A 24,021-nucleotide genomic window follows, 5' to 3' on the forward strand; every position below is an offset into this window, starting at 1 on the left:
ACGTCGTCAAACATCTGCCCATTCATTTGAATGGGTTTGCCGACGTACTGTGCAGACGACCTGTTATTTACGCGTTGTCGTTTGACAGCTGTCAAACGACGACGCGTAAAAATACAGCCTCGACAAAAGAAGTGCAGAACACTTCTTTGGACGTTTTTGGAGCTGTTTTCTCATAGACTCCAATGAAAACAGCTCCAAAAACGGACGTAAAAAACGCCGCCAAAACGGCGTGAAAACGCAGCGAAAAATGCGAGTTGGTAAAAAAACGTCTGAAAAGCAGGGTCTGTTTTCCCTTGAAAACAGCTCTGTATTTTCAGACGTTTTTGTTGACTACGTGTGAACATACCCTTACAAGTTTTGGGGTGCTTTTTATTCTTTATGCAAAAATTACATTATATTTTTTCAGAAAAAAAGTAGATTTTCATTTATACAGACCTATTACAATAAATATAGCAGAAGACATGTCGGGTCAAGATGCTAACTGTGCCCCTAGATAAATTCCTTGAGGTGTGTAGTTTCCCAAACCACTTTTGGGGAGATTCCACTGTTTTGGCACCACAAGACCTCTTCAAACCTGACATGGTTTCTAAAATATATTCTAAAAAAAGGAAGCCCCAAAATCCTCTAGGTGCGCCTTTGCTTCTGAGGCCGGTGCTTCAGTCCATTATCATACTAGAGCCACATGTGGGATATTTCTAAAAACTGCAGAATCTGGGCAATAAATATTGAGTTGCATGTCTCTGGTAAAACCTTCTGTGTTACAGAAAAAAATTTATTACAAATTTGTAAATTTCACCTCTACTTTGGTTTCCAAACCCAATATTCCCATGAAACGCCTAAAGGGTTAAGAAACTTTCTGAATCCTGTTTTGAATACTTTGAGGGGTGCAGTTTTTAAAATTGGGTGATTTATGGGGTCTATCTAGTACATAAGGCCCTCAAAGCCACTTCAGAACTGAACTGGTCCTTGACAAAATAACCTTTTGAAATTTTCTTGAAAATGTAAGAAATTGCTGCTAAAGTTCTCAGCCTTGTAATGTCCTAGAAAAATAAAATAATGTTCAAAAAACAATGCAAATATAAAGTAGACATATGGAGGATGTTAATTAGCAAGAGTTTTGTGTGGTATTACTATCTGTTTTACTATGTAAATTACACTTAAAATGAGAAAAATTATAATTTTTGCACATTTTCTTTAAATGTTGCCATTTTTCACAAATAAGCTATGAATTTATTGACCAAATTTTTCCACTAACATAAAGTACAATATGTCACGAGAAAACAGTCTCTGAATCACTTGGATAGGCAAAAGCATTCCAGAGTTATTACCACATAAAATTACACGTCAGATTTGAAAAAATGGGGCTGGTCATTGAGGCATCGAGGGCCCTTGGTCCGGAAAGGGTTAATCTATACTCACAGAAGTAACAAGAAATAAAAGCATCAAAATAGGTAAAATATAAACATTCCTAGGCGGCAAACACTCTCTCCCGACCCTGATGCCCCAGAGGAAGCCGGAAGGGCGAAATTCATGTATGAACTGTGCCTTGAACAAGTCTACCCACTCCAAACCCAATAGTCTGCTACTAACCCTGCCTGTTAGTGATGCTCCTTGGCAGCATATCGCTATTTACTTTATCACTGAACTTCCTACCTCAGCTAGATGTACTACAATCTCAGTAGTAGTGAATTGTTTCTCTAAAATGGCACATTTTATTCCGTTAATTGGTCTCCCGTATGCTCTTTGCATGGCAAATCTGTTTATTCTGCACATCTTATGTCTGGAAGGACTTGCACTGCACATTGTCTCGGACCGAGGTGTACAGTTTACATCCAAGTTCTGGAGAGCTTGTGCAACCTGTGGGATGTAAAACTGGATTTCTCTTCTGCCTATCACCCACAGTCCAATGGAGTGTGTCCAGTGTCAAGTGAAGAGGACCAATCTAATTTTAGAGAATTATCTTTGTCATTTATTTTCCGCCCAACACCTCAATTGGGTACAACTTCTGCCTTGGGCAGAATTTTCATACAACAATCACACAAGTGAGTCTACTACCTCGTCTCCTTTAGCCAGCATCCTCGAGTTCCTCTTCCTGTGCCAGCCATCACACAGGTACCAGCAGCAAATTCTTAATTTGGGGCTGTTATTCACATCTGGCAGCAAACTAAGTCTGCGATTCTTTAGGCAGTGGACTTCATGAAAAAGCATGCCGATAAAAGAAGAAATGTTCCTCCTCAGTTTTCTCCTGGAGTCAAGGTCTGGCTATCTTCAAGGAACATTCGTTTGAAGGTGCCCTCATATAAATTTGTTCCCTGGTTCCTCAGACCCTTTGGGATCCTACAACAGATAAACCCTGTCTCCTATAAGCGTCGGCTGCCTCCTACCCTCAGAATCCCCAACTCCTTTCATGTGTCCCTCCTGAAACCTGTGGTCCTGAATCGCTACAGCAAAACTCCTAGTCCTGCAGTTCCTCTCAGCGGTTCATCTGATGTGTTTCAGGTAAAAGAGATCCTGGACTGCAAGAGAGTAGAAAGAAGAACTTTCTATTTGGTGGACTGGAGAGGGTTTGGTCCTGAGGAGAGGTCATGGGAACCAGAAGAGAACCTTAATGAACCTACCCTCGTTAAAAAAATCCTCTCCTGCTCTGGACCCAAGAAGAGGGGACATAAGGGGGTGCTGTAATGGCCGCGGTCATGGACTGCCGCCTTCCCTTACCTGCTGACGGCCGCGACCGCAGTCAGCACATCCGGCCGCTCTGCCCTGTAGTGTCTGCTAGGGGACACGGCTGCAAATTATATAAAAGATAAAATTCAGCTTACTCAGGAGAAAGTCACTTTTGTTCTAGGCTATTGCGAATTAAAAGGGGCCAAACTAGTGCCCCCGATAGAGTGCCCAACTTCAATATGTTGAGATATGTAGTTTTGAACCCTGCTACATTACTTCCGCAGAGTCCAAAACCCACCTTTAGTAGTGAGTAGTGATGAGACTGATCAGGTACGTCTCAGTGACAATGCACAATTTTGTTTTGAAGTAATTTTGTTTGTTTGTGGTATTAATCAGGTATTTACAGGACCTGATGGGGGTGGGATTCCCAAGTGTTCTGTATTATCAGATGAGTATGGAAAAATAAGACTCCATCCTCTTGAAATAGTCTATCGATATGCAACATGAGATTCCAATGTAAATTTATAATGTAAAGATACTTCATAATATACAGTATGCATGTACAAGACAGGATAAAATCATCCAGAGACCACACTCACCTTCTTGTTCGTCTCAAGAAGCGGAGCTGGAGGTGCTCGCTGAGGCTTGTAACCTGGCAAAAGGTAAGACGGACAATATTTACACTAACTCTAGGTACTCTTTTGGCATCGTCCACGATTATGGGCCCATTGGTAGTAGGAACTTTGTTGGATCATCAGGTAAGCCAATTTAAAGCGCAAGAGATGACAGACCTTGCAAGGAGAGTATGTTCAGCCAGGTATCAGCAAATTGGCTCGTCCCTGGATTCAATATTGCCACCACTAGGTTTGTAGCAGCCTGCATGATATGCGCACGACATTACATAGGTAAAACAGAAAAGGAACCTATGAAAAGTGCACTCCGGACAGATTACCCGTTCCAGCGACTGCACAACATACAACTACCAAAGGTAGGTGTGTATAAAAATGTGCTCGTATGTGTAGACCTGTTTTCAGGGTGGCCTGGAGCCTGGCCTGTATTTTCCCCATTGCAAAAGTTGTGTGTAGTGACAGGGGAATCGTTTTTATCCCAAGTATTGAACTGGTTATTGTACAATGATTAAGACATTAGCAGTTCGGTAGATGCTATCCCAAAGTTAGTTTGTTTGATAATAGTATTCAAGAAATGTTGTGGGAATATTAAATACTGAGGTTAAGTTTTATGTATCAGCGTGCCTTAGCATTGGACTATTGGAGGCATGTGTCAGTGTTATAACTTGTAAATGATAACTTCTCAAAGGAAGATGATTCTCATTTGAAAAAAAAATTCTTGTGAAAAGAAAGTTTTTAAATGATGACCTGGATTTGGTCTGTGTGTGCATAATATTGTTTAGTTGTGCTAAGAATTGAACCAGCTGTTTGATAGAAAATTCTGTGAAGTATATATATAGAAGTAAAATGACTTTGTATGTATCACTTTTAGTATACTGCCCAATGTGAATGTTTAACGTAAAGATGCCATTGTTGATGGGTTTTCTTCAATCGAATTACCTGATTAAGATCAATTAATATTATGAGATGAAAAGATTGTTCTCTACAGGTCAAACTTGAAGCAGAAGGCATGAAAACCAGATTCTAATGTAATCTGGACAGATAAAGGAAGGTAAACCGGTAGCACCCAAGGCACTCTTGATGGCACTTACATTGATGGTATGTGGCCTCACATTTGCCTCCAAGACTGCAAGGACCAATATGGTAAGATCTAATTGGTATGTCCCAGGTTTTACAGCTGTTGCTGGTAAATTCTGTTAGAGCTTTTTAATTTGCCTACAGAACAGTCCTGGCAGACCGGTGCTAACCTTATCATCATACCTGCCTCCCACTCAAGAGACCTTGAAGGAACTTCCCAGGTAATGCAAGTTGTTTTTAGCTTCCTAAGATATTAGGTATGTGTATAAGTGTGTTAAATTGAATCTCAGATTAGGTAACAAAAAAATTGGTTTGAGACAGTTGTCAGATAAAACATGGTACCTGTGAATACAGTCAAGGAAATAAGTATTTGATCCCTTGCTGATTTTGTAAGTTTGCCCACTGTCAAAGACATGAACAGTCTAGAATTTTTAGGCTAGGTTAATTTTACCAGTGAGAGATAGATTATATAAAAATAAAAACAGAAAATCACATTGTCAAAATTATATATATTTATTTGCATTGTGCACAGAGAAATAAGTATTTGATCCCTTTGGCAAACAATACTTGGTGCCAAAACCCTTGTTGGCAAGCACAGCAGTCAGACATTTTTTGTAGTTGATGATGAGGTTTGCACACATGTTAGATGGAATTTTGGCCCACTCCTCTTTGCAGATCATCTGTAAATCATTAAGATTTCGAGGCTGTCGCTTGGCAACTCGGATCTTCAGCTCCCTCCATAAGTTTTCAATGGGATTAAGGTCTGGAGACTGGCTAGGCCACTCCATGACCTTAATGTGCTTCTTTTTGAGCCACTCCTTTGTTGCCTTGGCTGTATGTTCGGGTCATTATCGTGCTGGAAGACCCAGCCACGAGCCATTTTTAATGTCCTGGTGGAGGGAAGGAGGTTGTCACTCAGGATTTGACGGTACATGGCTCCATCCATTCTCCCATTGATGCGGTGAAGTAGTCCTGTGCCCTTAGCAGAGAAACACCCCCAAAACATAATGTTTCCACCTCCATGCTTGACAGTGGGGACGGTGTTCTTTGGGTCATAGGCAGCATTTCTCTTCCTCCAAAAACGGCGAGTTGAGTTAACGCCAAAGAGCTCAATTTTAGTCTCATCTGACCACAGCACCTTCTCCCAATCACTCTCAGAATCATCCAGATGCTCATTTGCAAACTTCAGACGGTCCTGTACATGTGCCTTCTTGAGCAGGGGGACCTTGCGGGCACTGCAAGATTTTAATCCATTACGGCGTAATGTGTTACCAATGGTTTTCTTGGTGATTGTGGTCCCAGCTGCCTTGAGATCATTAACAAGTTCCCCCCGTGTGTTTTTCGGCTGAGCTCTCACCTTCCTCAGGATCAAGGATACCCCACGAGGTGAGATTTTGCATGGAGCCCCAGATCGATGTCGATTGACAGTCATTTTGTATGTCTTCCATTTTCTTACTATTGCACCAACAGTTGTCTCCTTCTCACCCAGCGTCTTACTTATGGTTTTGTAGCCCTTTCCAGCCTTGTGCAGGTCTATGATCTTGTCCCTGACATCCTTAGAAAGCTCTTTGGTCTTGCCCATGTTGTAGAGGTTAGAGTCAGACTGATTAATTGAGTCTGTGGACAGGACTCTTTTATACAGGCAACCATTTAAGACAGCTGTCTTTAATGCAGGCACCAAGTTGATTTGGAGCGTGTAACTGGTCTGGAGGAGGCTGAACTCTTAATGGTTGGTAGGGGATCAAATACTTATTTCTCTGTGCACAATGCAAATAAATATACAGGGTGGGCCATTTATATGGATACACCTAAATAAAATGGGAATGGTTGGTGATATTAACTTCCTGTTTGTGGCACATTAGTATATGGGAGGGGGGAAACTTTTAAAGCTGGGTGTTGACCATGGCGGGCATTTTGAAGTCGGCCATTTTGTATCCAACTTTAGTTTTTTCAATGGGAAGAGGGTCATATGGCACATCAAACTTATCGAGAATTTCACAAGAAAAACAATGGTGTGCTTGGTTTTAACGTTACTTTATTCTTTCATGAGTTATTTACAAGTTTCTGACCACTTATAAAATGTGTTCAAAGTGCTGCCCATTGTGTTGGATTGTCAATGCAACCCTCTTCTCCCTCTCTTCACACACTGATAGCAACACCGCAGAAGAAATGGCTCCCGATCTGACCCCCTTAGACTTTTATCTTTGGCGTCATCTGAAGGCAATTGTCTATGCTGTGAAGATACGAGACGTGCAGCAACTGAAACTATGGATACTGGAAGCCTGTGCTAGCATTTCTTCTGCGGTGTTGCTCTCAGTGTGTGAAGAGTGGGAGAAGAGGGTTGCATTGACAATCCAACACAATGGGCAGCACTTTGAACACATTTTATAAGTGGTCAGAAACTTGTAAATAACTCATGAAAGACTAAAGTAACATTAAAACCAAGCACACCATTGTTTTTCTTGTGAAATTCTCGATAAGTTTGATGTGTCACATGACCCTCTTCCCATTGAAAAAACTAAAGTTGGATACAAAATGGCCGACTTAAAAATGGCCGTCATTGTCAACACCCAGCTTGAAAAGTTTCCCCCCTCCCATATACTAATGTGCCACAAACAGGAAGTTAATATCACCAACCATTCCCATTTTATTTAGGTGTATCCATATAAATGGCCCACCCTGTATATAATTTTGACAATGTGATTTTCTTTTTTTTTTTTTATATAATCTATCTCTCACTGGTAAAATTAACCTAGCCTAAAAAATCTAGACTTTTCATGACTTTGACAGTGGGCAAACTTACAAAATCAGCAAGGGATCAAATACTTATTTCCTCCACTGTATATCTGTGGGCATGAGCTGTAACAGGTAATCAGCTCAGATCAAGGTACATATCTCACTGAAAAGAGCAACACCAAGTGCAACATAAAATGTAACCAGTAGCTACACATTTTCGAGGTGCCCTATCCAGTGGGACAGAGAATTTTTTCTTATATAAAGGTGTTTTTTTCATTCAATTTAAGGGCCTGTCGTTGTTGTATGTACTTAGTACAAATTTTAAAGCGTATGCAGGTGTTATCAGATATGCATTTATTTTAACAATTGCAAAGGTTGGGTCATCAGCAAGTGCCATCAAATTTGAATCTAAGACTTTAAAGGGAAGGTGTTGCCAAATAATAAAAAAAATTGTTAAGTTACTTATTTTTATGATATTTTTTCCTTTTTTTTTTTGCAGTATTTTTTTTCCCACAAGATGGAAAGTATTAAAACAGAGGGAGCATTTCCCAACAAGGAGAATCAGGCAAATCAGCTTGACCTACAGCTTCTGTAAATGTGGGAGGTAGACTCACTCCCCTCCCTATTTTTGTCCAGCTCCATTTTCGGAGTGTTTTTGGCAGATGCTACAGGACATACCAAAAAGCTAAGAATGATGAAAGTCAAGAGGGAAGCCCCTGTGGTGAATGACTTTTAAGTTGACAGGTTCACACAGGCGTGTATTTGTCTCGGAATTTGACGCATTTTACGCGCCGAAAAACACGTCAAAAGCTTTATTAAGCTTCCCATTTACATCAATAGGAAAGCGCAACGTTAGTACATATAACACGATTTTTACGGGAGCATTTTTAACCCCTTCCCGACATCTGCCGTATATATATGGCGCTGTCGGGAGGTGCTTCCCGCAAAGCGCCGTATAGGTACTGCGGAACGGGAAACGGCCACCGGTGCGAACTGCACCGTGACAAAGTAAAGATGGCTGCTGTTCCTGACAATCAGAGCACTGGTGGGTGTTATGATTACCGACACGCTCTACACGCCGCCATTCCAGTTTGGGGCAGCATGCAGAGCAGTTGAGAGACGGTCTGCTGTAGCTTTGCTGGGATTTGTAGTGTGATCTGCGCTACTGTGTAAAAGAGAGTCCTTTCTTGCCACTTCTGCCTGATCACCAGCAGTCTTTTTTTTTTTTGTCAGACAGATTTTTTGGCCCTTTCCCTGTCCTTGGGCCTGCCCTTATCCCTGTTCCACCCCAACCCCTCCCTGTTCCAATCCACACCCTCCCTATCCGAATCCTGTGCCCACCGAGCGCTGATTAGTGACCACCATCACTGATCAGAATCTGTAATCAATTTTTGGCATAGGATTTTATTTTGAATCTGCACCGTCTCCCTGTGTGCGCCCTGCGGCCACGAAGTGCTGGTTAGTGACTGCCATCACTAATCAGCATCTGTGGGTTGTTTTTTGGTACTTTTTTTCCCCATTTTTTCACCCACACTAATTACCTGTGTGTGTCCTGCGACCGCTGATCAGTGAACGCCATCACTGATCGGCATCTGTATTAAATTTTTGGTCCAGGATTTTATTTTTATTTTTTTCAATTATAAATTTGCACCATCTGCGTGTTTGCACCCTGCGGCCACAGACTGCTGATTAGTTATCAGCATCTGTGGTAATTTGTTGACGCAGATTTTTTTGGTCTATTTATATTTTTTCACCCGCACCTTTCCGTAGTGTGCGTCCTGCGCTGCATGCTGATCAGTGGCGCACATCACTGATCAGCATCTTTTCTGGTGCATTTTTTTTTTTCTAAAAGAGTAAAAAAGAAAATATATAGTAGTTAACTGTAGGTGTAGGTAGGGAGTTAGGGTAGCATTAGAAACTTTAATTTAGTTTTAGATATAGATAGATACATCTAGCAATGCTTTCCTGCAGTTTTAGTATAAATTTACTGTAGTTCACTGTTAGACTACAGGGTTTTTTAGTAATAGTGTCAGTTACTGACGGACGTTCAGTTTTTTTTTTAACTGACATTCGTACAGTAAGTTTCTAGAGCCTAGTTTTACTGTAGCACATTAGTTAGGCTACAGTTTTTTTTTAGTAATAGATAGTGTTAGTTACTGACGGACGTTCAGTTTTCTTCTAACTGCCATTCGTACAGTAAATTTTACATAACGTAGATTTACTGTTTTAGTCTCATTTTTTTACTGTTTTAGTTTAATTTGATTCTCATTTAGTCTTACTTTTTATATCCGTCTACTTTTATTTATTTTATTATTATTAATATTTTTTTTAATTCCTCTTATCTTCTCATTTCTGTTCACTATACATGTGTAAAAACACAACACACACACACACACACACACACACACACACACACACACACACACCACTATTTAAAAATAAAAGATGATTACATGTGTTAAAACACCACATACCCCCCTGTAATAAATCAAAATGTCAAAATCGTCCAGAAGTATGTATTCAGTCGAGGAGGCTTACGCCATGATTGCCTCTGACACTGATAGGGCTAGCAAAGAAGACGAGGAATATGCCCCACTCCTTTTTGTTTCCTCCTCTTTCTCCTCCTCCAGTGATGAGGAATCCCCCCAAAGGCGACCCGTGTGGACTCCACTCCCCGAAAATTATGAGCCTTAAATTCTGGATTTTATAGGTAGCTCAGGAATTCAGTTTGAGACTGCAGGCCTCAGAGAAATTGAATTTTTCAAGGTCTTTTTCTCTGAGGAGTTTGTTAATTTAATAGTAGCCCAGACAGTAAATTTTGGTACGCCCAACAATTTTTAACCCAAAACAAAAATCCCACTACATCATTTGTTGGGTGGACCACTGTAGATGCAGCAGAGATGATGACATTTTGGGGCCTTGTGCTGCATATCGGACTAGTGCCGAAGCCAGAGATTAGGCAATACTGGAGTGTGGATATTTTGTACAACACCCCAATTTACCGCATGGCCATGACCTGGACGCGCTTTGAAGCGATTTTAAAATTCTTGCATTATAATCATAATGCACAGTGCCCGCCCCAGGATGACCTCACATTTGACCGTCTATTTAAAATTAGGCCAGTCATTGAACATTTCAGCACCAAATTTTTACAAGTGTGCACCCCCGATAAATATATTTCCATAGATGAGTCCCTTGTTCATTTTGAAGGGAGGCTTAAATTCCGCCAATACCTGCCCAATAAGAGGGCAAGGTATGGAATTAAATTGTACAAACTGTGTGAGAGTACATCTGGGTATGCACACCGGTTTAGGGTTTACGAAGGGAAGGACTCTATTATTGAACCACAAGAATGACCCCCCACCCCCCGTCCTGGGAGTTAGTAGGAAAATAGTGTGTGAATTAATAAACCCATTGCTGGACAAGGATTATCACCTTTACGTGGATAACTTATATACCAGCATCACACTATTTAGGTGCCTTTTTGCCAGAAGCACTGCAGCATGCGGTACTGTGTGCAAAAATCAGAGAGGCCTCCCTAAAACATTGCTTAGCCAACGACTCAGAAGGGGTGAGAGCAGGGAACTATGCAGTGAGAACATGTTGTTCGTCAAATATAAGGACAAGAGGGATGTCCTCATATTGACCACAATTGATGACAGCGGCAGCACTCCTGTAACTGAACGAGGTACCACCACAGTGACCCACAAGCCAAATTGCATCCTTGGCTACAATAAATACATGGGCGGGGTTGATCTCTCTTATCAAATACTGAAGCCGCATAGTGCCCTTCCGGTAAACAAAGGCATGGTACAAAAAGCTGGCCATGTACATTGTACAGATGGCAATGTATAATGCTTACGTGCTATCCCAATGTGCGGGCTGGACAGGGACATTCCTTAACTTTCAAAAGGTAGTTATCAAGGCACTTCTATTTGGGAACCAGGCAGGGAAGGGCCGAAGGACATCAGCTGGTAGCGATGGTCCACGTATTGTACCAGGGCAACATTTCCCCAATGAAGTGCCCCAAATTGCAAAGAAGGGAAGGACGCAAAAAAGGTGCAGAGTGTGTTCTAAAAGGGGAATTAGAAAAGATACTATTTACCACTGTGAAACCTGCCCCCAAAAAACTGGCCTGTGTATTAAGGATTGCTTCAAAGCATACCACACATCCATAAATTAGTAATTTCATACTTCATTTACCCCTTTATTATACCAATAGCAACATTGCATCCACACACACATCCAGCTAAATCTTAGCGCCAAAACTTAAATGGTGCTCCTGTCGTGTGTCCAAATAGCCGTTTATGACCACATGTGGGGCATTTTTTTACTTGGGAAAAATTGCTTTACAATTGTTGTGGTGCTTTTTCCAATTTAGTCCTTGTGGAAATGAGAAAAAAATAGCTAAACCTACATTTTCTTTGAAAAAAATTTGATTTGCATTTTCTCGGCCTACTTCCAATAATTTCTGCAAAAAACCTGTGGGGTCAATATACCCCTAGATAATTTGCTCAAGGAATGTAGTTTCCAAAATGGGGTAACTTTTGGGAGGTTTCCTCTGTTTTGTCCCCTCAGGTTCTTTGCTCTTGTGACATGGCCTCTCCAAACCATTCCTGTTAAATGTGAGCTCCAAATTGCGTTCTTTCCATTCTGAGCCTTGCCGTGTGTCCAACAGCCGTTTATGACAACATGTGCGGAAATTTCTTTGCAAATGTTGCGGTGCCTTTTCTCCTTCAGTCCTTGTGGAAATGAGAAAAAATTATCTAAACCTACATTTTCATGTGGGGTATTGTTTTACTCGGGAGAAATTGCTTTACAAACTCTGTGGTGCTTTTTCTCCTTTAGTCCTTGTGGAAATGCGAAAACATTAGCTAAAACTAAATGTTCTTTGAAAAAAATGGAGATTTTCATTTTCACGGCCTACGTCCAATAATTTCTGCAAAAAACCTGGGAGGTCAAAATGCTCACTATACCCTAGATAATTTCCTCAAGGGGTATAGTTTCCAAAATGGGGTCACTTGTGGGGGGTTTCCACGGTTTTGTCCCCTCAGGGTCTTTGCAATTGCGACATGGCCTTCGCAAACCATTCCTGCTAAATTTGAGCTCTAAACGAATCCCGAAGTTATTACCAGATAAAGTGAAACGTGTCAAATTTGAAAAATGAGGTTCTGTCAGGAAGGTCAAAAGTGGCCAAAGCGGGAAGGTGTTAAAAAACGCGTTGCGGAAAAAAGAAGAGTCTTGTCAATTGTTTGGCACGTAAAGCGCGCCAAATGTTCCCATAGTTAATGGGACTCATAATGACGCAAAATGTGTAAAAAAACACATGAAAAACTTCACAAGAAATGCTGGTGTATTTTATACCTCTACATGTCGTTTTGTTTTTTTGAGCGGTGTGTAAACATGCCTTAACCCCTTAATGCCGAAGGACGGATATATCCGTCCTCAGCAGCTGCTAGTTCGCGCAGGAGGACGGATATATCCGTCCTGTGATGACGCGGGTACTGCCACTGTACCCACGCGATCAGCGGCAGGAGCACGGCTGTTATACACAGCCTGGCTCCTGCTGCAACTGCCGGAATCGAAGCGCGCTCCGATTCCGGCAGTTTAACCCATTAAATGCTGCTGTCAATAGTGACAGCAACATCTAATGTGATTGACAGAGGGAGGGAGCTCCCTCTGTCACCCCATCGGCGCCCCCGCAAACAAATTGCGGGTTGCCGTTGGGTTTCCATGGCAGCCAGGGGCCTAACAAAGACCCCCAGGTCTGCCTTCAGCATCTGCCTGTTAGGCGATGCCGGACGCATGACCTAATAGGTTGCCTGTCAGTTTTACACTGACAGGCAATAATGCTTTGGTATACTAAGTATACCAAAGCATTATATATGCGATCAACAGATCGCATAGTGAAGTCCCCTAGTGGGACTAAAAAAAAAAAGCGAACAGAGAGCAAACAGAGGAGAGACAGTGCCTCTGCTCCTGGAGACATGATCGGGACCTGATTGGTTCAGGTCCTGGTCATGGTAACAAATCATGGCATCGCATCGCAGGGAAAGTTTGTTGCAGCAACAAACTTTCCCTGGGACCAAGTATATATAAACACTGTCTCTCCCCTGCTGCTCTGTCAGAGAGCAAACAGAGGAGAGACAGTGTCAGATCTCTGAATATCACAGTATAAGACACAGTGAAAAAACACCACATAACAATTTCCCCCAATCCCATTAATCTGCCTTGTTAGGTAGGATTTAGGGTTAAGTGCTAGGTTTTAGTATTAGGGTAGTTAGTAATAATAATTATTACGGTATAGTTAGTAATAATTTAGGGTGACGGTTAGGGTAGTATAAGTTATATTCGTAATCAATTTGATAGGAAGTGCTGTGCCAGTCAATTAATTTGTTCTAATTAAATTAACGAACTTCATACCATTTACGTTTATATACCTTTACGTATAGAAATATAAACGTAATAAAATGGCCCGTCAATTTTATTCTGCAGAGGAGGCGTATGCCCTTTTATGCTCTGACAGTGAAGATAGTGTCTTGTCAGATGGCGAAGACTATTTTGAGGGTTTTGCTGTTAGCGAAAGTGACAGCTCTGAGTCTAGCGGTCATTCTGGTTCATCGCCAAAAAATACAAGGACCAGTACAGGACAGGTAGAGAGGGCTGTTGGAGAAACATCTCCAAATCAGGGCACGATGCCCAGTACAAGTGACATGCCTCATTTTAGCGAAGAGGAGCATGCCAACCTACAAGAGAGTTTTCCACTAGATGTAGCATTTACTAGATGGGAGGCTTCAAATTCTGGTGCGCCATTCATCCCTGACTTTAATGCCACCCTAGGTACAAATGTGGAGGTGGAAGGTTTTGGTCCAATAATTTTTTTTTACTTATTTCTAACAAATGATTTGCTGGAACATATTGTTTTCCAAACTAATTTATATGCTTCCCAATTCATTTCTCAGAATCTCCGTTCATATTATATCAGGCAAAATTCATGGAGGCCAACAGATATTGATGAAATGAAGAAATTTATAGGCCTCACATTTGCCATGGGGCTTGTTAAAAAACCGAGCATTCGATCATACTGGTCCACCCGTCCCGTTCTAACCCCTGCCTTTTCTGCCATTCTTCCTAGAGCCCGTTATGAAATGCTCATGAGATTTTGGCATTTCAACGATAACAGTCAGTGCCTCCCTAGAAGTGCCCCAGATTATGACCGACTCTACAAAATCAGGCCCATCATCAAAGCGTTGTCAGACACATTTTTATTAATTTACACCCCCACGCAAAACATTTCCATTGATGAGTCCCTAGTAAAATTCAAAGGGAGACTGCACTTCAAACAATTCATTCCATCTAAAAGAGCAAGATTTGGAATAAAGCTCTATAAAATGTGCGAGAGTTCAACAGGGTATACATCAGCTTTTCGCATTTATGAGGGAAAAGATAGCCAACTAAACCCACCAGGATGCCCCCCCCCCCCCTATCTAGGGACAAGTGGAAAAATTGTTTGGGAGCTTATTACCCCATTTCTAGAAAAGGGCCATAACCTGTAGGTGGACAACTACTACACAAGCATACCCCTTTTTAAAAGTTTGGTCGAACAGAACACAGGGGCTTGTGGGACCATTCGTAAAAACCGCCAGGAGTTTCCACAATCATTGGTGAATGAAAAGTACAAAAAGGGGCAGTCAGGCGGTGTTCGCAGCGGAGAGCTGCTTGCCCTAAAATACAAAGACAAAAAGGATATTTTTATCCTCAGCTCGATCCACACTGATGCAACAATGGATGTTGTAGAACGAGGTTCTACTACCCAAAAGCAAAAGCCTGTGTCAATCATTGATTACAACAAATACATGGGGGGAGTAGACCTTGCTGATCAGGTCCTACAGCCATACCAGGTATCAAGAAAAATCCTATACCTGGTACAAAAAATTAGTTATTTACCTATTTCAGGCTGCCACATACAACTCGTTTGTGTTATACAAAAAGGCAGGAAATTCAAATACTTTTCTAGATTACCAGGAAATGGTCATTGAAGATCTTGTTTTAGCAAATGTTGGCCCCTCTCATCCATTAGAATCTGAATCCGTCAAAAGACTCACTGAGTGACATTTTATTGCTGTAATTCCCTCAACTGAATCAAGAAAGTACCCCCAAAGAAGATGTCGTGTATGTACCAAGAAAGGAATGAGGTGTGATACCCGTTATTATTGCCCAGATTGCCCATCACTCCCAGCCTTGTGTCTCATTGACTGCTTTTAAATTTTCCACACAGAGCCACGTTTTTAAACTCTTTATTCATTTGTCCCATTTTAGACATTCAAGAATATAATTTCGTTTATCTTTAGTGTGCCAAAATTTTCTTGGATATTTTTGTTCTTGCCATTCTTGTCAAAAACCCCATCTTCATAAATGAACCACCAGCCAAAGTATACCCAAAAATAAAAATGTACCTAAAGGTGTTGTCCGATGAAAAGAAAAACTATTTAGCATTTTGCTTTTGTGAAATATATAAACTTTCTAATATACTCTATTTTTAAAACCTGCACGGGTTGCAGGTTTTAGTCCCCATTGTGTGGACCCAGAAGTGTGGAGCTCCTCTCTGTGTGTTGATAATGCGGATGAAGGGGCTGGCTGCCTGGCTCAATTCATCAGCTATCCAGCCCCTTCCCCCTTAAGGCTTAGCTGATGAATTGAGCCAGGCAGCCAGCCCTTTTATACGTGTCATCGACAAACAGAGAGAAGAGGAACTCCTAAAGTCTGTGTCGAAGCGTGGCAGCAAGAACGGCCGGGTCTATGCAATGGGGAATGAAAACCTGCAATCCATGCAGGTTTTAAAAATTAAGTGTATTAGAAAGTTTCTTTATTCAAAAAAGCAAAGTAATATATTGTTAAAATGCAAGCTAAAAGCCAAAATGCACACAGTCCACTCGAGGCCCTGAAAAATGTCCAAGCAGTCGGTAATCTAAACATATAAGGTAACTACACATTCCTTGAGGGTAAACTTTCCAAAATATGATTGCTTTCTGGGAGTTTCCACGGGGGCTAAGGGGCTTTGCAAATGTGACATGGCCTATGCACACCATTCCAGATAAATTGGAGCTTCAAAAGCCAAATGACGCTCCTTCCCTTTTGGGCCCTGCCGTGTGTCCAAACAGCAGTAAATGACTGCATATGGGGTTTAACTATACTCAGAAGAATTTCGCTTGGCAGGGCGGATTGGAGAGAGAACCCTGCGGTTAATCCTTTTTGTAATAGGGTTATTTCTTACATATATGTTATATTGTGCATTTCTCAGGTATATGATTAGAAGGAAATAGCGGGAAAACTGCCTTGTGTAGAATCAATAGAACCTGTTGCGGGCCCCTGGCAGGGATAGATATTGAGAGACAGTGCGTGGTCCATGGCATGCTTTGATACATGTAATAGCGGTTAAAACAATTCACGCATGAGGAAACATAGTGCTGGTTTTTCTTCTGTTATTTTATAACTTGTTCACCTATATCAGATATAAGGTATATAGGTGATCCCCCGTTTACCCACAATATCACACCAGTGATATAACGTAACTTAATAGCCTTGAAAGCTTCGGTTACAAACTGTTAGTACTGGTGTCTTGTTCTTTGCACCAGCTGTTTACCCAGAAAATTGCATCGTATTGATATGTAAGGTAATAAGTGCCATGACTTTGAATGTTTTGTCTGTAAATGTGAGAGGCCTGGGAGACTCCCATAAAAGGAATCTAACGTTTTCCTTTATCCACAACCAAGGGCCACAATTAATATGTCTTCAGGAAACGCATCTAATTCCTCCCACTGTTCATTGCTTGAATCGCTCGTGGATACAATGGTCGGCCCACTCCACTTATAGCTCCTATTCCAGAGGGGTTTCCATTTTAGTCCATAAGTCACTTAGATGGGAACTGGACGTGGTACTAAAGGATACAGACGGCAGATGGATATTCATACATGCCTGGATAGAAGGTCATCCCTTTGTGCTGATTGGACTTTATCTTCCACCACCGGCCCCCATGTCGGTACTTTATGAAGCGGCAAAGTTTGCCTCACAATTTCCTATGGCCGGAGTGTTGTGCATGGGAGATTTCAATCTGTTGCTGGTCCCGTCTATTGATAAGTTTAATTCTGGAGCGGTACCGGGGAATCCACCTGTAAATACTCCCTTGGCTGGGTTTTTGAGAGAGATGGGCTGGCTGGATATGTGGAGACAGAGATACCCTGATAAACGAGAGTTTACCTGCTTTACACCTGGGAGAAACACACTGTCTCAGATTGATCATATGTGCGGTAATCCCAAAGTATATAGTATGATGGAACTTATTTCACACTTACCCCGTGCAATGTCGGACCACTCACCTATGCTGGTTAAGCTTACCCTCCGCCCACACGTGAACAGAGGTCCCAGGAAGATACACCCATTCTGGCTTACAGTGCTCGGCGCTCAAGATCGAATACCTGACCAACTTGAAATGTTCTTTGCGGATAACCTTTCCTTTGATAATCACTCGGCCCTCTGGGATGCCCTGAAGGCATACCTTCGTGGATGTTTGCAGTCATCAATTTCCTATCACAAACGACAATCTTCCAAGATGGAACAGCTGCTGGAGAGCGAATGCACCAACTTGGAGGCCGCATTCATTGCAGATCCCTCCCCAAGCACTCAACAATACTGGCTACGGAAGGGCAGAGAATACGTAAATCTTCTCCACGAAAAGACTAAACGTCGCATCTTCTTTTCTAAGCAGAGATATTTCGAGCATGGCAATCAATCCAGTAGTCTCTTGGCACATCTCATACACTGCAACTCTGCCTCTCCTGCCATATTACGTATCAAAACTTCTGGCGGGAACATGCTTCATGATAATGTGCAAATCCTCAACTGCTTTACGGACTTCTACAAGGACCTCTATAGCCCGACATTGCAGGTGTCCCCTCAGAACATCAGGGACTATTTGTCGGAAATAAATATACCCAAAATGACGGACATGCAAAGGGAGTCTATGGATGCCCCTCTAACACTTCAGGAATTGACAGAAGCATTATCCTCAATGGCGAAGGGCAAAGCATCTGGCCCGGATGGCATACCGCTTGAAGTATACGTCAAATACCAGGAACAACTCTTGCCTCAGCTACTGGAAGTCTTGAATACGTCATTTGAAAAGGGAATGTTACCGGCCTCATTCTATGACGCTACCATAATTGTACTTCTGAAACCGGACAAGTCACCATTAGACTGCGGGTCATACAGGCCTATATCCTTGCTCAACACCTACTATAAATTATTGACGAAAGTGTTCGCGAACAGGCTGAACTTGATCATAGCTGAGCTCGTCCATCCTGACCAATCGGGATTCATACCGGGAAGGAGCACCTCGGACAACCTGAGGAGAGTACACGCGGTGGCACAAATAGCAGAACGGAACAGCAATGATTGGGCCCTGGCTTCCCTAGATGCAGCTAAGGCCTTCGACTCAGTTGAATGGCCCTATCTCTCTAGCGTTCTCACATGCTTTGGCTTTGGACCGGCCTTTGTGTCTTGGATACAACTCATATATACCCATCCGAAAGCTACCGTGGCACTGAATGGCCTGACATCGACTTCATTTGAGCTCGGCCGTGGAACAAGGCAGAGATGCCCTCTATCGCCACTACTCTTTGCCATAGCAATGGAACCGTTGGCGATACTTCTCAGATCGGACACAGAGCTACAAGGTATCCATCACGCGGCACAAGAGGATCGAATTGCCTTATACGCAGACGACATCTTGCTCTTCATTTCAAGGGTGCCGTCTTCCCTTCCAAGGGCAATGAGCCTAATTAACACATTTGGATACTACTCTGGATTGCGCATAAATTGGTCAAAGTCGTCAGTAATGTTTCTGTATCAAATCGAATCTCAACCGGTGGGCTCCACGATGGAAGGTCTGGCAGTAGTGGATCACTTCAAATATTTGAGACTGCATATCGCCAGGAACACATCGCGCTCACTTCCACTCAATGTCCATCCGCTTCTGGCAATCTTTAGAGAAAAATTCAAGGTGTGGGCGGCCCTTCCCCTATCAGTCATGGGCCGTATTAATTTGATTAAAATGGTGGTACTACCAAAGAGCCTGTATGTCCTACAACATGTATGTAATCCTATACCAAAGTCCTTTTTCAAACAACTGGACTCATTAATCATATCCTTCATATGGGGCCGTTCTAGATCTAAATTGGCCTTACAAAAATTACAACGCCCAAAAGAGATGGCTGGAATTGCTCTTCCAGATATCTACCTATACTACTTAGCTGGCCAACTCAAATATTTGGGCCCCTGGACACAAGCAAACCGACCGTCTGGAACTGAAGGGATTTTACTGGAATATTCCGCGCATGAAATACTATTGCCTATATTGTTCCATCGTGGGAACCTAGGGACACCTTTACTACCCATTTGTCGACTAGCTCGAGGAGTGTGGAAAGCGGCGGTGGAAATTTCAGGTACCCCCACAATACCGGAGGAGACTCCATCATGGCACAATATGGACTTGAAAGCCTTACACACCTTCCCGGACACAGCATACTGGACAGCTGCGGGCATACAGGTGCTCAACGATATCTATGAAGATGACACCTTTATATCCTTTCAACAGACGCAGGAAAGATTTCGCATTCCAAGGCAGCACTTCTTCAAATACCTACAACTGCGCCATCTCCTTTCCACACAGTTCCCGGCACATCGTCAGCCCATCTCCTCATATCCCCTCATCAGGGTGATCAGATCTCAGGGTCCTAAAGGACTGATCTCCACCATATACGCTCACCTCTTGGATAAAAAGGCTTCAGCGGAACCCCTACCAGCTATCTCTAAATGGGTCCAACTGATACCATCGCTAACTGAAGAGAAAATTGATGATTTAGTGCAGTCTCACTTACATGTGTCACCGGCGGCTAATAACAAGCTCATTCAGTTATACTATATACATCAAGTCTATCTAACGCCTATACGACTGTTTAAAATGCATTGCATAGCGGAACCTTCCTGTCCTAAATGCTCATATGCTCCTGCAGATTTTTGGCATATGGTGTGGACGTGTCCTCATATCAAGAAATACTGGGCGGAAGTGGTTGAAGTCCTAAATCGGATGCTGCCATTCCCGATCACCAGCTCACCAGAAATATGTTTGTTTGGCATAATGGAGGAAGACCAGTGGCCACATTACACCAGAATTTTCATACAGGAGACACTATTTCTAGCTCGCAAAGGTATATCAATGAGGTGGATGGATAGACGACCCCCGAAAGTTACGATGTGGAAAAATATGGTAAATTCGATAGTGTCGTACGAACGCATCATCTACAAACACAGAAACTTACCTGACAAATTCCACAAAATTTGGGACCTGTGCACCAGATACTAATTACTCCTCCAGAGAACTGGGGCAAGCAAGGAGTGCGCTGGGGGGGGGGGGGAGATAATCACGGTTGGAAGGGGTGACAGTGGATGTCCCGGGCCTCTCACATACAATTAAACACTTGTGCTGTTATTATTAATGAACGCTCAGATGGTTACGTTTTACAAATATGGTGTAACTGTTCGCAAGATAAAGCTGGCATTACGTGAAAATATGGCACTTATGTTTTTAGCACCTGCGAGTGCTGTGTTACAAAGTTATAGGACATTGTGGTCCATTCACTATTTTGAATTTTACTTTTGTTAAACTTTGTAAAAATTTTTTAAATAAAACGAGTTTAAAAAAAAACTATACTCAGAAGATATTTCTTTACAAATATTGGAGTGCTTTTTCTCCTTTAGTCCCTATGGAAATTAAAAAAAATGTTCAAAACCTATATTTTATCGAAAAAATGTTAGATTTTAATTTTCACTAATTCCAATAATTTATGCAAAAAAATTCTAGGGTCTAAATGCTCACTATACTCATAGATAAATTTCTTGAGGGGTGTAGTTTCCCAAATAGGGTCATTTTTTAGGTGTTTCCACTGTTTTGGCCCCTCAATGGTTTTGAAAATGCGACATGGCCTCAGCAAACAATTCCAGCTAAATGTGAGCTCCAAAAGCCAAATGGTGCTCCTTCTAAGCCCTGCTGTGGGTTCAAAGAGCAGTTTCTGACCACATATTGGGTATTTCTGTGCTCAGGGGAGTTTGCTTTACAAATGTTTTGGTGCTTTTTCTCCTTTATCTATTGTGAATATGGAATAATCTGAGGTAAAACTTAATTTTACTTGAAAAAAAAACATAGATATTCATTTCCATTACCTAATTACACTAAATTCAGCAAAAATCTGTGGGGTCAAAATGCTCACTATACCCCTCAATATATTCCTTGAGGGGTGTAGTTTCCAAAATGGGGTCACTTTTGGGGGGTTTCCACTGTTTTGGTCCCTCCAGTCCATTGCAAACGCGACATAGTACTGAAAACCATTCCAGCAAAATCTGCGCTCCAAAATCCAAATGGTGCTCCTACCCTTCTGAGACCTGCCGTGGGTCTATAAAGCAGTTTATTACCACATATGCGGTATTGCCGTAATCAGGGGAAATAGCTTTGTAAACATTGGGGTGTTTTTTCTCCTTTATTCCTTGTAAAAATTAGAAAATTCTATGTTTTTTCAGGAAAAAAAATAATTTTAATTTTTACAGACTAATTCAAATAAATTTAGCAAAAAACCTGTGGAGTCAAAATGCTAACTATAGCCCTAGATGCATTCCTTGAGGGGTGTAGTTTCCAAAATGGGGTCACTTTTGGGAGGGTTTCAACTGTTTTGGTCCCTCCAGTCCGTTACAAACGTGACATGGCACTGAAAACCATTCCAGCAAAATCTGTGCTCCAAAATCCAAATGGTGCTCCTACCCTTCTGAGACCTGCCGTGGGTCTATACACCAGTTTATTACCACATATGCGGTATTGCTGTAATCAGGGGAAATTGCTTTATAAACATTGGGGTGTTTTTTCTCCTTTATTCCTTGTAAAAATTAGAAAATTCTATGTTTTTTCAGGAAAAAAATTAATTTTAATTTTTACAGACTAATTCAAATAAATTTAGCAAAAAAACTGTGGGGTAAAAATGCTAACTATAGCTCTAGATACATTCCTTGAGGTGTGTAGTTTCCAAAATGGGGTCACTTTTGGGGGATTTCCAATGTTTTGGCACCACAAGACCTCTTTACACCTGATATGGTACCTAAAATATATTCTAATAAAAAGGAGGCCCCAAAATCCTCTAGCTGCTCCTTTGCTTCTGAGGTTGGTGTTTCAGTCCATTACCACAAAAGGACCACATGTGGGATATTTCTAAAAACTGCAGACTCTGGGCAATAAATATTGAGTTGCGTTTCTCTGGTAAAACTTTCTGTGTTACAGAAAAAAATGTATTACAAATGAATTTCAGCAAAAAAAATAAAATTTTTAAATTTCACCTTTACATTGCTTTAATTCCTGTGAACCGCCTGAAAGGTTAAAACACTTTCTGAATGCCGTTTTAAATACTTCGAGGGGTGCAGTTTTTAAAATAAAGTGTTTTTTAAGGTTTTCAAATATATGGGCCCCTCAAAACCACTTCAGAATTGAACTGGTCCCTGAAAAAAAAGCCTTTTGACATTTTCTTGAAAATGTGAGAAATTGCTGCTAAAGTTCTAAGCCTTGTAACGTCCTAGAAAAAATTTTTTTTCAAAAAACAATGCAAACATAAAGTAGACATATGGGTAATGTTAAATAGTAACTATTTTGGGTGGTATTACTATCTGTTTTACAAGCAGATACATTTACATTTAGAAAAATCATATTTTTTGCAAATTTTCACCAAATTTTGGCTTTTTCACAAATAAATATTACGTTTATCGACCAATTTTTTTCACTAACATAAAGTACAATATGTCACGAGAAAACAATATCGGAATCGCTTGGATAGGTATAAGCATTCCAGAGTTATTACCACATAAAGTGAAACATGTCAGATTTGAAAAAATAGGGCTGGTCCTGAAGGCCAATATGAGCTTGGTCCTGAAAGGGTTAAATAAAGTTTGTGAAAAAATAAATAAATTACAGTCAAAATCAAATAAAACTTTTTTTTGCCCAAAAAGTGGTTTTATTTAGTAAAAGTGTCAAAACAAATAACACATACACATATATGGTATCCCCGCGATCGTAACAACTTGACTAATAAAATGAACACATTAATTAAACCGCCGGATGAACGGCGTAAAAAAAACCCGCAAAAAACGACGGCAAAAAAAAATAAAATAAAATAAAAGTTAATCTATAAGTCCTATGTACCCCAAAATAGTACTAATGAAAACTACACATCGGCCCGCAAAAATCAAGCCCACATAAGGCCACATCGAGGGAAAAATAAAAAAATTACGACTCTTGGAATGCAGCGATGCAAAAACAAGTAATTTTTTTCAAAAAGGGTTTTTATTGTGCAAACGTAGGAAAACATATAAAACCTCTACATATTTGGCATCCCCGTAATTGTGCCGACCCATAGAATAAAGAGGGATGTCCTTATATTGACCACATTAAGCGGTTAAGGGAATTATTTTTCATTGGCCTCTAGTTTCTATTGCGGTGTAGGGAGAAGACAGAAGTCGCTGTAGGTAAGAAGATTTAAACATTTTTATATTACTAACTTTTTTATTTACATTTTGCAGGTTCTGCTCGACCGTTTGGACCTCATCGTAGATACGTTGGACTACTTCGATCTACGTTTTTTAAAAAAAGAAAGGAAAATGGTTAACGAGGGTTGTGCGGGTGAGTTTTTATTTGAATACAAAAATATTTTCTCAGGGTGTATTCAAGTAGTGTGGTTTTGCCACGTTTTCGCCATGCAGTCGAAAACCGCATCGAAAAAATTATGGTAAAAACGCATGCACTATTGGATGTGGTTTTTGGCCGCAT

The 24,021-nt window shown here is 41.3% G+C and overlaps 1 protein-coding gene across 11 annotated transcripts in view; it reads right to left on the minus strand.

The window, feature by feature from the left end:
• Positions 1-24,021, minus strand: part of KCNIP1 (potassium voltage-gated channel interacting protein 1) — a 1,275,893-nt gene that overhangs the window by 260,331 nt on the left and 991,541 nt on the right. Inside the window, exon 9 of one of the 11 annotated variants that reach the window (XM_075856392.1) lies at positions 23,766-23,825. The exons of 9 other annotated variants lie outside the window; for them this stretch is intronic. In XM_075856392.1, the coding sequence (XP_075712507.1) occupies positions 23,766-23,825 (60 nt within the window). Of the gene's footprint in view, positions 1-23,753; positions 23,826-24,021 lie in introns of all 11 variants that reach the window. One more of the 11 variants, XM_075856389.1, reaches the window with a different exon arrangement.

Source organism: Rhinoderma darwinii, chromosome 3 (assembly GCF_050947455.1).
Source record: "Rhinoderma darwinii isolate aRhiDar2 chromosome 3, aRhiDar2.hap1, whole genome shotgun sequence".
In the NCBI taxonomy this organism is placed as follows: Eukaryota; Metazoa; Chordata; class Amphibia; order Anura; family Rhinodermatidae; genus Rhinoderma; species Rhinoderma darwinii.